General features: G+C 53.3%; 8 protein-coding genes across 8 annotated transcripts; 5 read left to right on the plus strand and 3 right to left on the minus strand.

The window, feature by feature from the left end:
* Positions 1-29: 29 nt before the first annotated feature.
* Positions 30-1,048, minus strand: J4E88_007429 (uncharacterized protein; the record flags this gene model as incomplete). Its single annotated transcript, XM_049401046.1, has 2 exons — positions 30-539; positions 896-1,048. 2 exons carry the CDS (start codon positions 1,046-1,048, stop codon positions 30-32), a joined length of 663 nt encoding a protein of 220 aa, XP_049253358.1.
* A 793-nt stretch (positions 1,049-1,841) lies between these two features.
* Positions 1,842-4,723, plus strand: J4E88_007430 (uncharacterized protein; the record flags this gene model as incomplete). The annotated part of the gene is made up of 3 exons (XM_049401047.1): positions 1,842-2,021; positions 2,181-2,858; positions 2,906-4,723. 3 exons carry the CDS (start codon positions 1,842-1,844, stop codon positions 4,721-4,723), a joined length of 2,676 nt encoding a protein of 891 aa, XP_049253359.1.
* A 1,164-nt stretch (positions 4,724-5,887) lies between these two features.
* Positions 5,888-7,724, plus strand: J4E88_007431 (uncharacterized protein; the record flags this gene model as incomplete). The annotated part of the gene is made up of 2 exons (XM_049401048.1): positions 5,888-7,181; positions 7,243-7,724. 2 exons carry the CDS (start codon positions 5,888-5,890, stop codon positions 7,722-7,724), a joined length of 1,776 nt encoding a protein of 591 aa, XP_049253360.1.
* A 125-nt stretch (positions 7,725-7,849) lies between these two features.
* J4E88_007432 (uncharacterized protein) lies at positions 7,850-8,594 on the minus strand (the record flags this gene model as incomplete). Its single annotated transcript, XM_049401049.1, has 2 exons — positions 7,850-8,273; positions 8,389-8,594. The coding sequence occupies 2 exons, from the start codon at positions 8,592-8,594 to the stop codon at positions 7,850-7,852; spliced, it is 630 nt and encodes a 209-aa protein (XP_049253361.1).
* A 1,025-nt stretch (positions 8,595-9,619) lies between these two features.
* On the plus strand, positions 9,620-13,396 carry J4E88_007433 (uncharacterized protein; the record flags this gene model as incomplete). Its single annotated transcript, XM_049401050.1, has 5 exons — positions 9,620-9,797; positions 9,845-11,851; positions 11,981-12,013; positions 12,072-12,420; positions 12,469-13,396. The coding sequence occupies 5 exons, from the start codon at positions 9,620-9,622 to the stop codon at positions 13,394-13,396; spliced, it is 3,495 nt and encodes a 1,164-aa protein (XP_049253362.1).
* Positions 13,397-14,744: 1,348 nt separating this feature from the next.
* J4E88_007434 (uncharacterized protein) lies at positions 14,745-16,194 on the plus strand (the record flags this gene model as incomplete). The annotated part of the gene is made up of 3 exons (XM_049401051.1): positions 14,745-14,862; positions 14,915-15,370; positions 15,428-16,194. The coding sequence occupies 3 exons, from the start codon at positions 14,745-14,747 to the stop codon at positions 16,192-16,194; spliced, it is 1,341 nt and encodes a 446-aa protein (XP_049253363.1).
* An 815-nt stretch (positions 16,195-17,009) lies between these two features.
* On the plus strand, positions 17,010-18,024 carry J4E88_007435 (uncharacterized protein; the record flags this gene model as incomplete). The annotated part of the gene is made up of 3 exons (XM_049401052.1): positions 17,010-17,357; positions 17,406-17,648; positions 17,695-18,024. The coding sequence occupies 3 exons, from the start codon at positions 17,010-17,012 to the stop codon at positions 18,022-18,024; spliced, it is 921 nt and encodes a 306-aa protein (XP_049253364.1).
* A 1,876-nt stretch (positions 18,025-19,900) lies between these two features.
* Positions 19,901-21,055, minus strand: J4E88_007436 (uncharacterized protein; the record flags this gene model as incomplete). The annotated part of the gene is made up of 1 exon (XM_049401053.1): positions 19,901-21,055. One exon carries the CDS (start codon positions 21,053-21,055, stop codon positions 19,901-19,903), a length of 1,155 nt encoding a protein of 384 aa, XP_049253365.1.
* Between the last annotated feature and the right edge of the window lie 627 nt (positions 21,056-21,682).

Below are 21,682 nucleotides of genomic sequence, written 5' to 3' on the forward strand. Positions count from 1 at the left end.
TGGTTCATTGCAAGGAACCCTACCCTGGCTCATGACCCTTTCAGCGCGATAACACCCAGAACAACACTTTCGATACCTTTCTTCTCCGCTGTCCTCCTCTCCGCGTCCGCTTCCCCGTTGAGGCCACCACCATTCTTTCCCTTCTTCCCACTATCTCCTCCACCCAGCTTATACACCTTCTTCACCTTGTCAACATCACACCATTCACCCAGTTCCTCACCATTCTCACCCATCTCCACCCTCGTCCCCTCTACCGCACTGCCCAAATGCTTACTCACAGATTCATTGGTGATGCTCTCATCTTTCTCATAAGCGCCCTGCTCCCCTGTTGACGTTGACGGAGACAAGGGTAGCTTGACAGCAATCAGTGCGGTCGTGGTATCAGCGATGCCGAATTTCTTATATGATTCGCCAATGTTGTTGTTGGGCGAGAGGCGGAATACTAGCTCGGAATGTGGAGTGCGCGTTTTGGCACGGTTGGTCAGGTGAGCGTGTAAGGCGAGGAATGTGGCCGAGAGCAGGTGGTGTGGTGAGAGTATCTGGGGTGATCTGTTAGTACCGAGGGTGAATGTCGATCCATCGTAGATGGCGATTCAAATGAGCCGTGACAACAGGGTAGGGCTAAAATGTGGCATGGCTTTTGTCGTTGGGATAAGTTAGTGCTTAGGGTTATCCAGCCTCATCAGATGCCAGACTGATTTACTCATGCGGTGTGATGAGATTAACCATGATGCAAAGATGCCGCGGGGAAAATATCCACGCCTCGCAATCTCTTATCACGAAACTTTATTGACTTGTGGGGTGTTGTTTTGATCCAGGTGACTCAGCGGACCCTGACAGGCGGGGGTTGCTGGAGGCGCAAAAAGCAATGAACAGGTAGTGAACCACGACCTACCATGGATGCATCCAAGAAGGCATAGTCGAACTCTGGATTGGCCTCGAGTAGTTGGCGCCTTAGGAAGGAGGCGTTTTTGACATCCTTGAATAAGGCCACGTGGACAGGGAAGGCCTCGTAGTGCGGGATTGTGAAGGTTCGCACGGACGCCATGTTAGATGGGATTGGTGTTGGCGTAAGTTTGGGTGTTGAAATGCACCACGTCGCGGGGGCGGAACCTTGTTGGCGATGTGATGTCGTCGTGCGTGTTTCGTCGTGTGATGAAAACTCTAGTGGCGTCTTTGTCGTTGATGATGCTCTTTGGAGATCAGGGAGATGGACGCTGCTAGGCGGTTCGTCAGTTGTCGATTTGCATTGGCAATCTCCAAGGATATCAGATCGTGGGTGAGTCTAAAGCTCGACGGCCGCTTTGGGCAGGAGCGGGGACGGCCAAGCTAGATTTAGTCCCAGAGAATGAAGGTGGCACGGCGAATCAGGATGGATCATCGTGTCGATCGCCAGAGAACAAACTAAATTCGCCGAATATGTCAGGGCAGGCACCGTCACAGCCGTCTAGAGGTCCAGGTTTCTGAGCGCCATGTGGCCAATAAAGGGCGGACTGGACTCGATAGCTGGAGGGCTTGCGGAGAATGGGCCTGTTCCCTAAGACGCATCGCCGAGAAACGCGCTTTCACTCGCACCCTTTGACTCCCAGCGCAGCCAGCCCTCACTTCCTCTTCCACTCTCTCGCAACCCGGCCGACGAGACTGCACAGAGGTCGCGCATCGTGCAGCGACGCTCAATTCCCGCGCAGCCGCAAGCCTCGCTAGAAGTCATGTGTCTTTTGTTTGACAGGTGATAGTCGCAAGCCACCCGAGGCGCACCACCTTTGCTGGGTTTACTTGCATCGGTCTTCTCCATCGGCATTTCCCGTCTCGTGCCTGTTTCGACGTGCATTACGAAAAGTATGGCCACCAAGCGACCCCCGGACGATGACCCCAATCTCGTCAACAAGATCCAGCGAATCGAGCATGCCGACCCGCTGAGCCCACAACACCGCCCGCCCTCCAACAATGACTTCTCCGGCTCTGTCAAGAGGAAGCTCGCCGACTCCAAGCGGACGGGTCAGGCGTGCGATCGATGCAAGGTACGTGATGTAGTTAGTCGTACGCGATGAAGGAGTCTTGGTGCATGTCAATTGGTGTGGACGGTCGTCGTCTCACAACATTGGCAACCACTGCGCCAGCGACGTCATTGCCTGGACGCGCCTTCCTAAACACCATGACACCACTAACCACCACGGCAGGTGCGCAAGATACGCTGCGATGGCCGCCCCGAGGGCTGCACTCCATGCGAGCAGAACAGGACGCCCTGCCGCACCACCGACCGCATCACCGGCCGCGCCACTGTCCGCGGCCATGCCGAGGCCATGGAGTCGGAGAACTCGTACCTGCGCGCCCAAATCGCTGACCTCCAGGCCCAGCTGAAGGAGCACAACATCGAGCCCCGCGCGCCGCCCGCCTACAATGCCCTCCAGCCGCCCAGCCACCCGTGGTCGTCCGCCCCCAGCGACAGCCAGGCGTGGAACGATGGCCCGCGACGCACCAGCACCTCACCTCTGCCGGGCTACGTGCCAGCCGGCACTCCAGGCAAGATCGAGACGCTGCCGCAGTTCAAGCACGGTTCCATCGGCGACAATTATCTCGGTGTTGCTGCAGGAGACTCACTCTTGAGCCACATCAAAGGCACCTCACTGTCAATCTTCGGCACCGAAATCAACATTACCGACTTCATGGCAGGCGAGGAAGAGTACGAGAGCTCGCCCATGTCCTACACGACACTGATCGACATTGCAATCGGCAGTCGCCATGTCGACGAGCCCCAACTACCGCCATACCCGGAGCTGCAAGAGTATGCCATCTGGTATCTGCGTTCACTGAACCCCTACACGATGCTTGTCCACAAGCCGGTCTTCATGGATTTGGTAGGCCGACCACCCATTACCACAGTGCGCTCCGCTAATGCCCACAGATTTGGAGATTCGGCAACGACTCCAGCTTCGTTCCTACTGCCCCTCAGATTGTGACGGTTCATTTGATGCTCGCGACCATCACCTACCAGATTGCGACCCGGAACAGCCAACACAGCGGCAGCACGATGCTGGACGATTCGCATGCCCACTACATGTACGCGCTGAGTTTCTACAAGGAGCTCATTCGCGGAGACCACGGCTGGGAAGACGTTCAAGCCATGGCCATGATATGCCACCATCTCCGGACCTTCCCCAAGCCCGGTGCGGCATGGATCATGACCTCGACCGTCTACTTGTTTGCTGTCCAACTGGGTCTGCATAGATCTGTCAAGGTCTGGGTAGACGGCACCGGAGAACTCGGCAAGCTGGATATCGAGATGAGGAAACGAGTCTACTGGACGCTGCACGCGCTGCTGGTCAACCTTAGCGGAAAGCTTGGACGGCCGATACCCATCAGCATAAGTGACATCGATGTCGAATTCCCGGATCCAATGAACGACTGTCTGCCTGGCGAGGAAGGCAAGCTGGACTCTTTCCATCAATGCTCGTTCCAAGTTGGCATCCAAATGGCCAAATACATTGTCTGGGAAACAGAACTCTACAAGATCATATATGCTGTTCGACATTCGCCGAGAACATACCTGGAGGGCTTGAAACGCCTCGAAGCCGGCATACAACAGTGGAAAGACGACCTCCCTTACGAGTTGCGCGACCCGTCGCATGCGTCTGAAGATGACCACATATTCGCCTTGTATCTCGAGTACTGGTATCAGGCGTTCAACCTGCTTCTTCACCATCCAGCTGTTTGCAGGTCTACTGACACGGCCGTCATCAATTCCAACCTGGACAAGTGCTTGACTGCATCGCAGAAGATGCTGCACAACTGTACGGCGATGATGAACAAAAAGAGTCTGGACATTCCCTGGATCAACACGGTCGTTTACATTGCCGCTGCCTTCACCACGCTCTTCATCTCGTCTATGCGGCAAGAGCAAATGTCGCCTGTGGATATGACAAAGCTCAAAGGCGACATGGCAGCCTGGGTCAATGTGCTTGGCGAATGCGACCAGTTTCTGGGATCCGGAAACAAGCTCAAAACAGCCGTCGCAAGGATCGTCGACCAGTCGCTTAGTAACATCAACGATAATATTGTCAAGCGAACTGCGACCGAGTCTCTCGCTCGCGTAGCGATGCATGCTCCACCCCGATCGACGAATGCCGCCCCCACGTATGACAACAGCGGGTACCGCGACCAGTACACAACCTCATCCAGTTCACCCACGGATCCCACCCTCACTTCACAATCGGTAGGCCCGTACAGTGGTCTTCCGGGAAACAGTACACATCCATACAGTCTTGGCACCCCGGTGGCTCTCCCTCAGCATACGAATAGAACGTACGAACAACACGCATACAGCAACAGCGATGAGACAAGCATGCATGCCAACCATGCAGCAGCACTGGCAGGAACAGGCTCGGGTAGCATGTCGCAACCCTCAACTGATGCGTACGCCTACAGTAATGCGCAAATTGCCAACAACGGCCACCAGCCCGCGTACGCGGCTAATACCTATGCTCCTCAAGACTGGAGTCAATGGACACGAGCATACATGCAGCCACACAGCCAGCCTGGTGAATATCTAAATACAGCAACCACTCTCATGACACTGGGTCGAGATGGTGCGTCCCAGGGAACCGGGAGCGACGGCCAAGGGCTTGTCCAAACATCCGGAGTCCAGGGACACGCTCCCACACATTGGCCAGAGCTCGCATTCCCGAATGCCGCGACTGGTGGCAGCCACATGGCTCAACATTGAGCTCGGAAACACGACACATGGCACATAGAAGGCTGTGTCCCTTCGGCTAATCTACATGGGTATTTGATCTTTATGGTCCGGCGTAGTGGCAACCTTCGATACCCGGCATCTGGAACACTTTGTGGGGTTAATGTATGGATATGAAGCGGCTCTCTGCAAGCTGCATGTGTTTGGTAATTTTAATTGCGAGATCTTTTCTTATGTATAATACTTCGGTTGGAGGCCAGACTCCATTCTTCGGAGAACGAACGCCGAACACGACACGACGACCGGCTGATGTTGGTCAGCAAGGGTTAGATGTGACGTTGTTGTTGAAGGGATACTGGATATTTACCGAGTTGCAAACAAAGGACCATTGCAGTCGAAACAATGAAGATAATGATAATATCGAAGTAGGCCCTTCTCTGTAGCAGCATGTCTGATAACAATACTTCCACAAACCATGGGTCTCTTCCCACGAACATCCACGGGTCGGCGGTACTCATCGCCACAAGATCTACTCTTCGTCCAGACCACACCCAGGTAAATTGGCCACCCGTCGCCTCGGTGCTACAGTGCGGACCCTGGAGAGTGCGCGCATCAATCTAGCAGCAGCACTAACCCGTGCCACCTAGGCTAAAGTAGGAAGCCGACTTGACTACTTGGCACGACCCCACCAATCGACCTTCCATACGAGCACCAAGCCCGATAAGCTTCTGTACTTCGATCCACTGCGCTTGGTCACTACGTAAACCTCCTTCTGTTTTGGAGCTGGCGGTACAGACAAGCACGACAGATCTCCTAAGCTTTTTTCGGTGCCATCCGTGGTTTAATAGGCGTTGAGTTTAATGACTCGGTAAGCCTTGCAGCCGATGATCCTGTGGCCCTTACCAAGGGCCGCAGGATGGGCGGCAAAACGGTATAGCGTCGAACTTAGCTATGTATATATGGGCGGCCTGAGGATGGCGAAGATGGATCTCTACGCCGTTCTTTCGTCCTTGAGTCGCTGTCGTGGTCTGTGCCGTCGATTGGGCTGTGTGTCTGACAACCTTGGTACCGAAGCTGCGCAGAAGAATATCTTCGCTCTTCTCCCGACACCCATACCTCACTCGCGCGGATCTCTTGCGGAGGTAATCCGGGTACAACAGTTCCTATCCACGCATCGTTACTTCTTTCATTCACAACATGCGGTCCTCGGTCTCCGTCTCGGCAGTGGCCCTCGCCCTGTTGCAGGGCACCAACGCCTTGAATGCGGCCATTCAGCGCAAGCTTAATCTGCTTGCCGATATGGGCATGAACCCAGATGGCTCGGCCATGGTTACTTTCTCCGACGACGCCGAAAACAGCGCTTTCGATGCCACGGCTTTCAAATCTCTCAAGATTGCGACTACGTCAAACAGCCCGGCTGTGTTGGCTGCCGCGCCGCTCAGAAACATCACTCCGGAATATGTCGAGCTGCCACTGGACCACTTCGCCTACAAGAAAGGCCAGGATCCTTCGTACCATGGCACATTCTTTAATAGGTACTGGGTCAACATGGATGCGTACAAGCCTGGCGGTCCCGTTTTCCTCTACGACACAGGCGAGGCAGATGCAGAGCCGGGTGCGCTGACCAGGCTGCTAAACGAAACCAGCTTTTTCAAGCAGCTCGTCGATGACTATAACGGTATCGGAATCGTTTGGGAGCACCGCTTCTACGGAAACTCAACACCCACGCCTATCGACCTCAACACGCCAGCCGAGGCATTCGAGTTCCTGAACACGGAGCAGTCGCTTAAAGATGTCGACGCCTTTGCTAGGCAGTTCAGCAGGAAGGGTGTCAATGCTACGCTCACACCCGACAAGACTCCCTGGGTTTTCGTTGGTGGCTCGTACCCCGGTATGAGGGCCGCTTTCATGCGCAACTTGTACCCCGACACTATCCACGCGTCTTGGGCCTCTTCAGCTCCCGTCGAAGCTTCCGTTGACCAAAGCTTCTACTTCTCACCTATCTGGCGCGGTATGCATGCCAAGGGCTTCGGAAACTGCTCGGAGGATATCCACGCTGCTGTTAACTATATGGACAACATCATGGACACGGACTCACGCGCAACCGCCAAGCTCAAGGAGCAGTTCCTTGGTCTTGGAGCTGCCAACAACTCTAACCCCACCTTTGCTGATGCTCTTACGACCCCCTTCTACCTATGGCAGTCTTACGGTATGGAAGGTGGATCTCTGGGTCTCCGTCAATTCTGCGACTACCTCGAGAAGGACCCCAAGACGAACACTACAGCTCCCGCGGAGGGCTGGTCCAAGAGCAAGGGCGCGAAATGGACGGTTGATCGATGGGCGAGCTACCCTGTCTTTGCCAAAAACACGAATGATTACTTGGAAACCGAGTGCTCGGGCAAGTTGAACGTGACCGGTAACTGTGACCTGAACCAGAGGTTCACAGATCCCGCTTCGATTGCTTGGACGTGGCAATACTGCACACAGTGGGGTAAGTCTTCGTCCTCTCAAACCCAACTTCCCTCCTTGCATAATACTAATTTACCCAACAGGATACTTCCAATCCGCCAACTTGGGATCCCAGCAACTCGTCTCCAAGTACAACTCGCTTGAACACCAAAAGGACATCTGCCACCGCCAGTTCCCCAACGCTCCCAAGTCGCTCTTCCCTGAGTGGCCAAACACCGCCCGCACCAACAAGATCTTCGGAGGCTGGGATATCCGTCCTTCAAACACCTACTGGTCCAACGGCGAATTCGACCCATGGCGCACTCTCTCCCCCGCTTCCGCTGAGCCCTTTGCACCCAAGGGCGTCCAAGTCATCCAGGACGTGCCCAAGTGTGGAGTGAAGACTAGCAGGAACGAGCTGTTCGGCCTGGTCCTCAAGGACGCGCAGCATTGCTACGATTTCAGGACGACGGGTTCTACCGTGCCCGATGGACCCGTTAGTCGGACGTTATTCAGGAAAGCGCTAAGCGAGTGGCTGCAGTGCTACAAGCCCAAGAAGGGCCAATCGAAGCCGTGGAATGCCTAGATCCAGTATGCAGGTCTGGGAAAGGGCCGTCCCCTTGCTTCGGGTAGAAGAGGTGGCATTGCTACGTATTGTTCTTCCCTGCCACACCTTACTTAGACGTCATGATAAGTCTTATCATTAGCATCCTACAACTTTGACCTCGCCACGCTGTCGTGTTCTTGCCCTCGCTTTTTATCCAAGCGAGCTTCCCATTCCCAGACTTCCCCTGTAAACCTATCCTTCTCCCACGCCTCGTACACATTCCTCTTCTCTTCCTCGCTACTAACCCCACACATCTCCCCCCACACCTCCAACTGCTCTTTGAACCCCGGGTTGGGATCGCACACCGGTCGTCCCTCACATAGCTGGTCCAACGCCGCGGCAGGAGTGATGTTGTACTTCCAGATCAAGTATGCGCAGACGAGTGTTGCGGACCGGGATTTTCCCATTGCACAGTGGATGAAAACACCGCCTTTTTCATGATTGAGGGCGGAGTCGATGTACTGGACGGCGGGGGTAAAGTCTTGGAGCAGGTTGGTGTTTGGGTGGTCTTCTGAGCGGATGTGGAAACTGGAGACGAATGTCATATTAGTAAACTGATATACCACCCTTGGAATAAATACAATACATACTAAACACATCAGTTAGCACACATACATGAGCTGAGTTTTGAACAGTGTTCCACGCTACCTGTTTCAAGTGCCTAAATTTCTCCTGTAGTAACGGATCGTAATCAATCACAGATAGAACGTGCGTTATGCCTGCTTTGTCTATCAGGTCGCCTTGGTATAGGGCGTAGAGGCCGCCGATGTAGAGTTTACCCGCCCGGGGGACGAGATCGACCCAGCCCATGCCTGTGTGTCCTGTGCTGCCGTGGAGGAGGAAGGACATGTAGTCGGGAAGCTAGATGAGTAAGAGGGAAACTGCGAAGAGCTGTAGAATGGGTAAAGTGATGGGTGTGCGATGGTGTTGATGGCTATGGGAGGACGAAAGTGTACGGTCGCGGAGAAAGTACCGAGGTACGATTGGAACAGGACATGGTTTACTTCTCGATGTCATTCCTACATATCTTCGTTCGAGCCTGTCCTCTTCTTTCGCATACCTTCCATTGGCATGTGGTAGGTATCGTCGCTGCAATGTCCGAACGGTCCTGTGTGAGAAGTGTTGCCCGCAATCGGCCAATGACAGCCAGTGAGAGGAGGCCCCACGTGCGTAGAACGCTAGACGGGGGACGCGCCTTCCAGCCTCGCCATGAGACGCGTCAAACTTCACACTTACTATCTGCCATCATCACGCACACTTCCAGAAACCGCGCGACAAACTGGCTCGTACGTCGCGGACCATGGTGCATCTGGAATATAAGAATGGGCTTCAACACGCGGGCCCGGGCATGACGTCAACGCGACTCTACCAGATTGATCGAGACACCATCATGCGCTTACCCATGCAGATCAACATGAAGATGGTATATCCGCGTATTGATTTCTAATAGCAAAGCGTCGCTCAGGTGGTATGGCGTCCTGGACCTACTGTTATTTCCCTTACATATTCTCGAATATTTCCCGTCGTTTCAATCCGTTAATGTTTCTATTGTTCAGACGGAGAAGTCGCATTCTCAACGCGAACATTGCCCGCATGCATGCACAGCAGAAGAGCATCGATCGTTCGCGCGGTATGCATCATTGGTCTACTCCATGTATACGTGCCGGCGCTGAGAGTAGGCTAACGTCGTGTAACAATGGCTCGCCTTTCCCGCGTCTACCAATGCGAGACTGTTTCTGTTCCTCATCTAGTGAAGGTGAAAACATACCCGAAGTGGTTAGCCATAGCTAGACGGTGGCCCAAGCAAACAAACACTCGCGCAGAAACCTTTTCGACGGCTTTTTCAGGATTTTCAGCTACACCACCCGCACGACATGTCGTCCCTACGGCCTGCACATATTGTGTTGAACCCGTACTTCTATCCGGCGGGCAATTCACCAGCCGTGTGCCTGACCCAAGATGTTCCGCCCGAGAGAGATGCTGCTCTGCTTCTGCTGGGTTGCGGCGACATCCGTAACATCTTGTTCACCATCTATAGCGGTTCGGGTACAGGTGAGCAGCTTGACATCGACTTTGACAAATCGTACTAATCTAGACAGACAACCGCCGCCTCGATTTCACTTGTTGCGACCTAGAAGCCGAGATAATCGCTCGCAATGCGCTCTTGCTTACCTCTATACTTGACGATCCGACCGGCGATCACACGCAGCAGTTGTGGAACATCTACTATCATAACTTCCTCGACTCAGCGTCCGCAAGTCTGCTACAGACTCAGGCTGCCAAACTGGTCGCTCAGGCTCAATCACCCGAAGCTTGGGAAACCGGCTCTTATGCGCAGTTTGTCGAGTTCGGCGACAGCACCACGTTCGCGAAGGTCCTCGAGCTCTGGAAAACATACGCTACACCGCCGGCGGACAAGAAGCAGCACATACAACTACAAGCAAAGTTGAGAGCGCAGTGGCGCGCCGCGAAGAAGTGGCAAGAAATCAAAGTCGAGCCTCACGCATTGCAACTCACTGGCGGCCGATCGTTTGCTCCCGTCCTTCAAGAAGCACCAGCCGCACTAAACAAGACGTATCGTACATACTGGCGAACTGGGACTTGTCTGGAGAACGAGGAGATGACCAGTCAACTGACCATCGCGAATCCGATGTTCATGTGCCTTCGCGACGGCCTTCAGCTTCACTATGGAACCAGCCCACTACTAGGGTTTCATCATGCTGCAGCTTATACCCGACTATCCACCGAATCGCCGTTGAAAACAAGCGAAGCAGATATCAAAGAAATGCCCAAACCTATGGCCTCTGCGCTAACGCAATTTTCCGAATGGTGTAAGGCCTTCCGCCTCACCGCGACGAGGGTCAAAGTTCGTTATGTCTACTCCGAGGCCATCGCGTTCTGTCATGTTCTACGCCATCAGCAGCTACACGGAGGGGCACGAAGTGCCAACTGGTACCGCAACAATTGGGGTTACGACCGATTGGAGCTTGACGCCACGTGTTACGGCCCGCGCGGGAATGCTCCGACAGCATTCGATGTTATCGACACATCCAATCTCACAGACCACCTCGGTATACTCAACGTACTTGCTGCTGCTGGTCCTCTCCTTGTCAGCAGACTGGCTGCCACTATCAGAACGGAAGTTTTCATCCCACCAGAGACTACAGCCTCTGAATCGGCTAAAGCACTGCTAAGCGGCGATCTACCCACCGTTGCACTTCTGCTTGGTCTGAAGCCCGTACATTTCTGGTCCGACGCCACCGCTTCATGGCATGTCAACGACTCCATCGAACTAGACTCAATTCATGCTGCAGCCATGGTTAGCTCTATGTCTAGACAAATCATCCTCTGGGGGCCTACAGAAACAACTAGGGTCGAGTGGATAGCGCCGAGCCTTGCCGATTTTGTCTTCAAAATGTATCACACCATGTTTCAAGACGAGAACCTACATAGTCTGCTTGGTTTACTCAACACGGGATCCGAAGGTATGCTTGCCCGCAAGCTTCATACATACGAGATGTATTCGCGAGCAAGTTTGGCAGTTATTCTACTGCATATCAAGAACTCGGGAGTTGTCGAATGGCGTCCTTTCATTGAAGGATTTCTCGACATGGTGATTCAAGACAGAACACTTATGTTGGGTGGACATTCCTATCAATCACTTCTGGTGTATATCCAAATGCTTGGTCTGGCTGATCTCGCAACGTTTGCTCATTGGCATCCGGTTTACTACCAAAAAGAACTACAGAAGGGCCCATTACGAAATTGGAGTACTATCCCACCAACAGTATGCGTCACAATGGCCGTACCACATAGTGCGGTTGCGATGTTCGCAGATCTCTTAAATGGATGTGGTACGCCGCAGTGCCACATCATGACACAAACCTCTTTGTCGGCGAAGCAGAATGTCTATCCTGATATTCAACTCGGTTTTGGCACGATCACAACTTCGGGTACAAAATTCACAGATGATTACACGTTGAGCATCAAAGACGATTCGCAGGGCTGGTCAGGCAAAGCACCGCTGATCGTTTCGACCATGGTATCTACACTTGGACTGGTATTCGAAGGCGATCCAGCTTGCGAAGTTAAGCTTTGCTTAAAGAGTACGCCGTCTATTGCTGCCAAATTCGCACACAGCCTTGGTCCATTGCTCGAGCTTTATGGGTCGGCGGTCGGTCGGAAAGATGTTCATATCACGAGACATCGCCCACATATGACTGGTGATGTCTCAGTTGGAGCTATAGAGGAGGTCAAATCCGGACTAGGTAAGTCAGCGTTTGCGCTCAGCGTCATACTGCCTTCGCATGGACTGATCATGAGTAGATGGCGAATTCTCAATCACCGTGAAACCTGCATTGGACTCTACTGGCAGCAGGGTATCCACCCTCGCAGTGCACTTCAAGACCTTATCAGCCAAAGCCACAGCATTCTTGCAGAGTGGAGGCTCCGTAGATGTACAGTTGCGAGACCCTTTCAATCTAGTATTGAAGGTCTACAGCGGAGATGATCTGTGTCAGGAGACAGTCCAACTTCCGATGCCCCTGGAGTCATGTCAAGGTCAGACCAAGATTGCTCGGAAGTCTATGTGGATTGAGTACTCGGCACCCGTCGCAGACTCAACATCCTTATCTACACAACCAAATGCGCTGTTTCCGTTGCGAAAACACCCAAGGTATGTCGGTAACCTCCATAATTTTCACGTCACTCATGCCCAATCTAGGTCATCTACGGTTGAGCTAGAACAACTTCATTACGTATGCCCCGATGTCCTACCTGTTCTCCATATCGACACCAAAGGCCCGCATGCTATGTGGCTAAAATGGCTTACATCTGGCAATGCTACCATGTCGGTTTCAGAGCTCGACCTATCCAGGAAGCTCCAAAAGAGGGGCGAAGCGCCACTTGGGCGTATGGGAGTCAAGGATCGGATCTTCCAGATGATCTCACAATTCGCGGACCTCAACAGCACCGCCCGATGCTCTAATTTCCGTATTGAGGATGCCCATGGCACTGTCGCGATCGTCATGGTCCATGCCATTCGTATGGATTTGTCTAACCAGACTGTCTTTTTGGACGCTGCGGTCATTGCGATGCTCAACACCTTACCCAAGGAGTGTACAGCAGCCGTAGAGGGGTTAGCTGATATGGATATGGTTGGCTTCAAAGTCTCTGATCAAGAGGCCCTGTTCTGGAAGCATCTCCTACCAGCGTTCGCGGAGCGGTGTCGCCAGTGGCAGCACAAGCCTTCGTGCGAGTACAAGCAACAAGACATGGTTCCGATCTGTACTGTGCCAGGAGAGAGCTTCATGTGCAGTTGTGGGTTAGGCACCTTCCCTGACGGCTATCTGGAGAATCTTGAAGCTTTCAAATCTCTAGCACGGTTCTCCGTCCGTGTCGCCATTCCCGTCATCTTTCCTTCTCCCGTCAGCCGAGATAGCTCTGCACCAGGTCTGCCAACAAACATCAACGAGCCGAGCCATCCGAAGCAGGACTGCTGCAACGTATGCAGTGCGCGCAAGTCAAGTGATGGAAAGCCGTTGCAACAGTGTGCGGGCTGCAAGATAGCGCTGTACTGCTCCTCGACATGCCAGAAGAAAGATTGGAAGAAGGGCCACAAGCAATTGTGCTCACAGTTGAAAGAGGACTAGGATACTTGACTGCGTTCAGTGTCATGGTAGATGTAGGAGCTACATTCTACAAGCACGCCTACTGCAAAACCTAGGTCCGGCTTCCTCGACGACACTCAAGCTGCGTCAGTGGCCTACTTGCTTGGGATGGAGGGGTCGATTGGAGGACTTGTGACAAATCTGGCGCTCATCTCTGGCGATCGTTGGGTACCAAGGCTTGGAAGTATTGACGTGGACAGACGGTGCTAGTTTGATCACACCATGTCAGAATGCAGAATGTTCAATACTACTAGTATGCACGATGTTTTTAGCACACTGTCTGTCGTGAAGCTTTGAAGGGTCGCCACGAGGCTGTGATGTGTAGTGGCCGTCTGCTGGTTGGCCTTGGGGTGGTCTGAGCGGCTCTTTGTCGGCTGGTGGATGTAACCTAATCATGATGCAAATAGCGATGGTCAGGCGACGTGTACCTGCTCGTTTTCTGCCGCCTACCCCGGACCTGCGTCAACGGGTCCACAACCCCGCAAACATCAGCAGCGTTCCACGATACCGGCGACAGCGCAATGTACGACAGCATTTCGATTTGTGAAGCAAGCTCGCGAGTGCAGTATGACGACAATTGTCCAGGGAGACAATGGGGCAAGCAAGCACGTGGGGCGCAAAGGGTCCTGCACGGTGGTCCAAGAATAGACACTAGCGGTTATCGATAGATGCAGGGTGGCGATAGCGGAGCGCAACACCAGGATCGTCAGGGCAGGCCATGCAGGGACGATGTTAGCTGTCAACTTTTCTTTTCGAGGGGTGGGCTTCAAAACTGTTTCGAGAGTTGAAGCGCGATGGAAGTGCTCACGAGGACGCCGGAAACAACGTTTGAAGTGCGACGCTGCCGCGGATGCATTTAACACGCGACACAAACGGCTAGCCTTTCCGTGATTTACGGCCTAGCGTGATCGTAGGCGGATGGAGCCCCGTATCTGCGCGGCGGGCCACCCCTTCTTCAAAGAGAGTGTCGCCGCTCGCTCCTGCCTCGATTCACTCCCTCAGTGCCCTTTCTTATCCTTCGGGACCACCTTCGCTTTACTAACCTGGCAGTTTAATCTTTCGTTTCCTAAAGACTCTCGCTTTTCGAAACTTCTTCGCCGTACCATCTCAGGGGAACACAAACCACGAATTTCACGCGTGCGCCCTTCCCTTGCTCGCCGCACAACCGCCCGGGCCCCTACACCTGCTGTTTCATCCAACCATCGAGCGTACCTGCCCACGATAACTACAAGAGAGGTCGTGATACCATCATCTTGATCGCTGCGCTACTCCACTTGCCGACGATAAGGTGCTTACACGACATCGACGATCCCGCAAACGGTCCGACATCATGGTACGAAGTCTGCTGTCCGCCGCCTTTACGGCGACAGTACTGGTAGGCACAGCGCTCGCCGGAGCAAAATGCACAAAGGATAGCCACTGTCCTCAGGACACGCCCTGCTGCTCTCGTACGTGTCGCAAAGTTCTGTCGCATCGGGGTTGGTGCTAACAAATTCGCAGTATATGGCGACTGCGGTGTCGGCGCTTTCTGCCTCGGTGGCTGCGATCCCCTCATGTCACACAGCTTCGACTCGTGCGTTCCCGGTCCCGTGTGCAAATCCGGCAAATACACACTAGACAACCTCGACGATGTGCAGACCATCGACAAGTACCTCGGCGATGCCTCCAAGATCAACTGGCAGTCGCAGGGCATGCCCACGATATACACAGACCCCAAGACCAAGGAGAAGTCAACGCTCTTGACTATGGCGCAAGGGACTGTCGGGACACTACTGGCATCTACCTACTACGTTTGGTACGGCAAGATCTGCTCCAAGCTTTCCACGGCGCAGGGCAAGGGTGTCGTCACTGCCTTCATTCTTATGTCGGATGTTAAGGACGAGATCGACTTTGAGTGGGTTGGCGTAGACACAAGCCACGTGCAGTCCAACTTTTACTCGCAGGGTGTCACAGTGTGTAAGTAATCCGACATTTGGGCTTAGCCACCCTCGTACATGACTAACGCGATTTCAGACACCAACGGCGAAAACCTTACTGTACCGGACGCGAACACGGTCGAGACCATGCACGAATACTGCGTTGACTGGAAGGAAGACACCCTGATATGGTCCATCAACGGCAAGGAACAACGCAGACTTGAGCGCTCCGACACATGGAACAAGACATCCGGCCGCTTCGACTACCCCCAGACACCCGCGCGCATCATGCTTTCTCTCTGGCCCGCCGGTCTGCCCTCGAACGAAAAGGGTACCATTGAGTGGGCAGGAGGAGAGATCGACTGGAACTCGCCCTACATGACTAACGGATACTACGCTGCCCGCTTCTCAGAAGTCACCGTCGAGTGCTACGACCCACCGGAGGGTGCGCAGATCAAGGGAAAGAAGACCTACAAGTACACGGATGAAGCCGGTACTAACAACACCGTCGCCATCACAGACGATTTAGTCGTTCTGGGCTCGCTCATGGGCACCGGCGAGAACCCAGGAGAGGCCAAGGACAAAGACGACGATTCCAAGGCCACCGACGTTGCCATGGTACCTGGCGGTAACCCTGGAGGTGGCGCTGGACGAGAAGTCGCCGAGACATCAGCTGCCGTACAACCAAATTCGCCTGCGCAAGAGACGGGCTCGTCTGGAAGCGGCGCCACCGCTGAAGGCCAGTTCGTCCAAGGTACAACTGGCAGCACTGGTGCTGGATCCGTCATCCAGCCCGGCCTCGGACGCATGGGAGGATCCGTCTTCGCCATCATCGTCGCCATTATGGGCTTGATCGCGTTATAATCGCATTACCCATATTTTCTTTTACCGTCTTATGCCCTTTCTCATGTCTGTCTGTCCGTGTCTATCCTTGGCGTTTAGTTCGATACCTGTGGTCTTGTAGTTTTGTGTACTGGGGAACAGGGGTGAGACGGGTTGCATACTCCCCCTCGTCGTCTTGTGTATAGTGCATACATTTTCCTTCCTCTTATCGTCCATCTCCCGCAGTCTTCTGGTTATGACATATATCCTGTCTAGATGGTTGAATCTGTTTGATACAATAAATGTAATACCGCATTTCCATCCGCTGCTTCTTTCTTGATATATTGGGGATTGACGAGTAAAGGGTAACGAAGTAAAGAGTTTTGGTCGAGCTGCAGCATACCCGGATCATCTACAGAAAGCCTCCATCCGGTCATGCACCGCATATGCATGCCCCGCGCGAGCATGGAGGCATATATAAGATGTTCGCAGCATCTCGCCGCAAAGGTATATCCAGTACTAGGATACCTGTCAGCACTACAGTGGTGGGTCTCGGCTAACAACCCCAACCGTTCAGTAGATGCATAATCTCTCCGGCCCCTGTAAACTACCATGTTGATGACTGCAGCCTCGTTGGACGGGAGACAAGATGAGCGAATTGGAAAGAGCTTGGTATGCGGAGTGTTATCTGATGCTGGCCTTTGCATGGACAACATACTTGACCGATGAGATGGGTCGGAACATAAAGACAAGCCCCTCGGAAGAAGGTTGCTCTGGCGTGGAAGGTCCCTTGCCGCTCGATTCCTACGGCAGGTTTGGAACACTCTGCAATCAGTCGACACTTCTTCCACATCACCATGTTTCTCGCACTCTACGCTCTACTAACTGCCCTGGTAGTAGTAGCAGCCTACAGTCTCCGCAACGTCGGTCGCAGGCCCGCCAACTACCCCCCAGGCCCACCGACACTCCCCATCATAGGAAACTTGCATCTAATGCCGAAAGAGAAGCCGCATCTACAATTCAAAAAGTGGGCCGAGGAATACGGCCCAGTGTATTCGCTCATTTTGGGTACCAAGGTCATGGTCGTGTTGTCGTCGGATCAGGCTGTGAAGGATCTGCTTGATAAACGGAGCGGGATCTATTCGTCGCGTCCGGATATGTATCTTGGACAGATTGTGAGCGGTGGGTGTCGTATGCTGCTCATGGTAAGTCTTTTCGATAGTGTCGATTGGTGATTGAGTTGACAGCGGTAGCCGTACGGCGATACATGGCGCATGATTCGGAAGATTGTTCATCTCAACCTCAATGTCAAGGCGGCGCGTACGTATGTGCCATATCAAGAATTGGAGAACAAGGCCATGCTTGTCGGTTTCCTGGAAAGTCCAGATCTCTTCATCGACCATATTCGTCGTTACACAAACTCTCTAACCACGCAGATGATCTTCGGATTCCGCACTACAAGCATCGACGACCCCAAGTTAAAACAGCTTTACTCGGTAGGTCGAACCTCTGGAATCTATTGTCCCTCTAACACCACCACAGGGCTTCGAGAAGTTCTCCGAACTCATGGGTGAGACTACAGCCAAACTAGTCGACCTCTTCCCCATACTGCGCTCATTACCCGACTTCGCGCTTCCCCTACGAAAATACGCAAAGGAACTTCACGAAAAAGAGAGCGAGCTATACGTCGGCCACTGGCTAAACGTAAAGAAAGCAATCAAAAACGGGACTGCCAAACCATGCTTCTGCGTTGACCTAGTACGCGCGCAAGACGAGGAGAACTTTTCAGACGAGCTCGCAGGCTACGTGAGCGGTTCGTTACTGGAAGCTGGGTCAGACACTACATCCGCCACACTGATCGGCTGCGCGTAATCCCACTCCCCCTCAATACCCAAAAGTCATTGCAACTAACCCCCCGCAAAGTCATCCAAGCAATGATCCTCTTCCCCACCGTCGCAGTCACCGCCAGGGCAGAACTCGATCTAATCTGCGGCGCCCGCCTCCCCACCCTCTCCGACCTACCCTCCCTCCCCTACATCCGCAGTTGCGTCAAAGAAAGCATGCGCTGGATGCCCACCGCCATCCTCGGCGTCCCGCACGCCGTAATCCGTGATGACGAGTACATGGGATACAAGATCCCCAAAGGCAGCGGTGTGCTGTGGAATGTCTGGGCCATTCATAACGATCCGGCTCGGCATGCTGAGCCACGGAGATTTGATCCACAAAGATATTATGAGGATGCGCAGACGGCGGCGGAGGCGGCGTGTAATGCTGATGCGGCGGAGCGGGATCATTTTCTTTTTGGGGCGGGGAGGCGGTTGTGTCAGGGTATGCATATTGCGGAGCGGTCGCTGTTTTTGGCTATTGCGAGGTTGCTTTGGGCGTTTGAGTTTTATCCTGGCAGAGATGGGGATGGTAACGTTGTTGTGCCTGATGCGGATGATTTGACGGAGGGCATGTTGGTGCAGCCGCGTCCTTTTCCGGCGAGAATTGTGCCGAGGGATGGGGGGAGGGAGAGGGTTGTTAGGGAGGAGTGGGCGAAGATGGGGGCGTTGCTGGATGGGGAGGGGCAGTGGAAGGTGCTGCCTGAGGGGCTGATTTGGAAAGAGTATGATAGTGCTGCGAAGACTGGGTGAGAGACAGCGAGAAGGTTGCAGACCCACTGCTTCATTTTCTCTACTTGTGTTGTGTATCCCAAGATCGTTCTTGACCCTTCCTCAATCTTCTCGCTTTTTCAGAAGTGCAATGACTACCTAGGTAAGCATTTAAGGCCTTAATCGATCTCATCTATCTCGTCGCTGTTGAAAAGTCCCGAGCAAACCACTATGTCAACTGTCCAAGCTACTTCCCAGGGCACGAAACGAAAGAGAGACGATGATACTAACAGCGCATCGTCACCGCCAGTCAAGAAATGGAAGCCGGCACGTTATCACTGCAAGATCTGCGACACCGATAGAATGAACAGATTCTTCCCAAAGTACAACCCTTCCGCTGAGTGCGAGCATGAGATAAACACATGTAAATCGTGTCTTCAGAAGCACGTGGATGTTCGGATCAAGGATGCTAACACCACAACTACCTCAGACGAGAAGAAAACACTGGGTATTGCGTGCCCGGAAGAGGGATGTTCAGCCATCATGAGGCCCGTCAACATCGGAATCGCCACTTCGCCAACCATGTATGCGAGATTTGAAACTTTAGAGCGAACATACGAGGCCAATAGAACCGCTGGGTGGCGTTGGTGTCTGAATCCAGATTGTGACGCCGGACAAGCGCACGATAGTATCTCGAAAGAAGATTGGGAAAACACGAAAGAAGATTTATGTGTCTGTACGAAGTGCGGAGAACGCGCCTGTGTACCTTGCAATCGGCCGTATCATAAAGGCGAGTCGTGCGAAGCGTACCAATACCGCATCAAGGACCGCGTCGAGGAGGAAGATGAGTCCCTAGAGCTTATCAAGGATCTGACTAAACCATGCCCTCATTGCAGTACGGACATAGAGAAGGACGGCGGCTGCGATAGCATGCTGTGTAAGTGGACGCATCCAAAATCCATCAATATCTGTTACTAATACAATTAGGTACGAACTGCGGAAAGTACTTTTCGTGGTGGCTCGCATCGAAGACCCGCTCTCTGTAGGGAGTGTTCTGTAGATCGGTATCTTTGGGTGCTTTCTGGGGCATGCTTATCATAATTTTAGAGCTTGTGCATGAAGTTAATGCATTGTGTAACTCCTTCCTGCTCACATCACTTCTCAGGATGTCTATCAATCCAAGCCGTGTTCCCAAACTCCCCCGAAAAGGGATACTGAAACACCTTATCCAGCGTCGAATACGGCTCATACTGCTTCTTGTCCATGACAATGCTAACATTGCTTGCCAGTCGCGCAGTCTCATTCCACCCAGGCCCGTAGTCCTTGTACTCCGCCATCGTTGTGTTGAAGTTCACCCTTGGATCCGTAGTACCCCACTTGATGTACCCGTTGGGCTGAATCGAATCATCAAGATAGCAGTTTGCGAAGATGGAACGATGCTGAGCGTTCCAAGGGCGGCCCAGTGCGCACTGGCCGGTTATGGAGAGGGAAGAATTGGCCTTCTTCACGTCGGAGTCGTGGATGTAGACGCCGTATTTGTTGACAAAGGTTGTGTTGCTGCCCTTCCATGCTGTGATGCCGCCGCCACAGTTACGGAGGGAGACAAGACTGGTCTGGATCCACGCCGTGCCGAAACCATAGAAGAAGTCTGTTTGTCCGGCTATTTCGTTCTTGTAGAAGTACGCGTTGCCTAGTTTGCCGACGTACACGGTGTCCTGGTACGAGTAGAATCCGCAGTAGTAGAAGCCGGTGTTTGCGTAGCTCACTGAGACTGCCAGGGCTGGACCAGCGGAGTAGGGTGCATACAAGTTGCTGAAATCTATGTTGTATGCGCGAAAGTCGGTGTTTCCAAAAGGTGTACCTGCAGGTACGGGGTCGCCGGTAGGTCCTGTGCCAGTTTTACTCGAGTTGAAGGTTGGCGCAACGGTGAGGACGGAAGTATATGCATTGTCCAATGTTGATAGGCCAGCTCCAGTTGCATTGCGCCATATCACATTGACAGTGTTCTTGCTCTGGTCGTTGGGCGCTTTGGTTTGACCAAAAAGGTAAACGGGACCGGGCCGAGTAACATTTACTTGCTCAGTATAGTTTCCAGGAAGGACCAAGATGTGATGAGGTGTTGTGTCATTCGGCAAGCTGAGTACTGCCGACTGAATTGTAGAGAAGTTACGACCAGGGCCAACCAGAATCGTGTTTTGAGGGCAACCGTCCAGTGGCTTCTTGGTTGGATACTGGCACGCTTTGCGATTGATAGTCGATACAGCAGCGCAGGCCTCGAGCAGGCCAAGAAGTAGTGTCGTCCAATGCATGGTGAAAGGCTGAAGTTTTCGCACGGCCCGAAAAAAGATGCGCGCCGTTTGGCGGACTGAGGCTTGGCCTGCACTTTATATCAACTCATCGTATCCGCACTCCTGGGGTTGGGATTCCCATGTGGCTCAAGACATCCGCAATGCCCGGTTACCGTTGTGCCCTGAGCACCATCTTCAGCCGCAAGTGCGCCTTTAGTATCAATTATCCGTTCAATGCCTCCAATCAACATCATTACCAGGTATACCGAGCGCGGGGAGTATCCACCCAGAGAGATCCGGAGAACGTGGGGAAGATGGAGGAAATTATCCACCAATTAAGCCGATCACTAACAAGCCTCGGAGATGATCTCACATCGCCAGAAGAGCCGACAAACCGACGCGGAGAGCGAGCAACGAGCCATGGTCAAACACCGTTACGTAGGCATGTTCCGTGCTGTCTGTGAGGCTTCCGTGGCGTTGGTCAAGCTTCGGCATAGAGCTTGCTGAGGCTTGTTTATGTGACGCAATGACGCGTAAGATCGTGGGCTAAAGACGGCCTGAGATGAAACTGCGATGATATCTAGGATAGCAGAGATTAGTGCCTGAATGAATGTCGAAGCTGAGCTGCCTCGCACGCGCTTCAAAGTG

The sequence above is a fragment of the Alternaria novae-zelandiae genome, assembly GCF_023758075.1.
Source record: "Alternaria novae-zelandiae strain BMP 2774 chromosome Unknown scaffold_15, whole genome shotgun sequence".
NCBI classification, from domain to species: domain Eukaryota; kingdom Fungi; phylum Ascomycota; class Dothideomycetes; order Pleosporales; family Pleosporaceae; genus Alternaria; species Alternaria novae-zelandiae.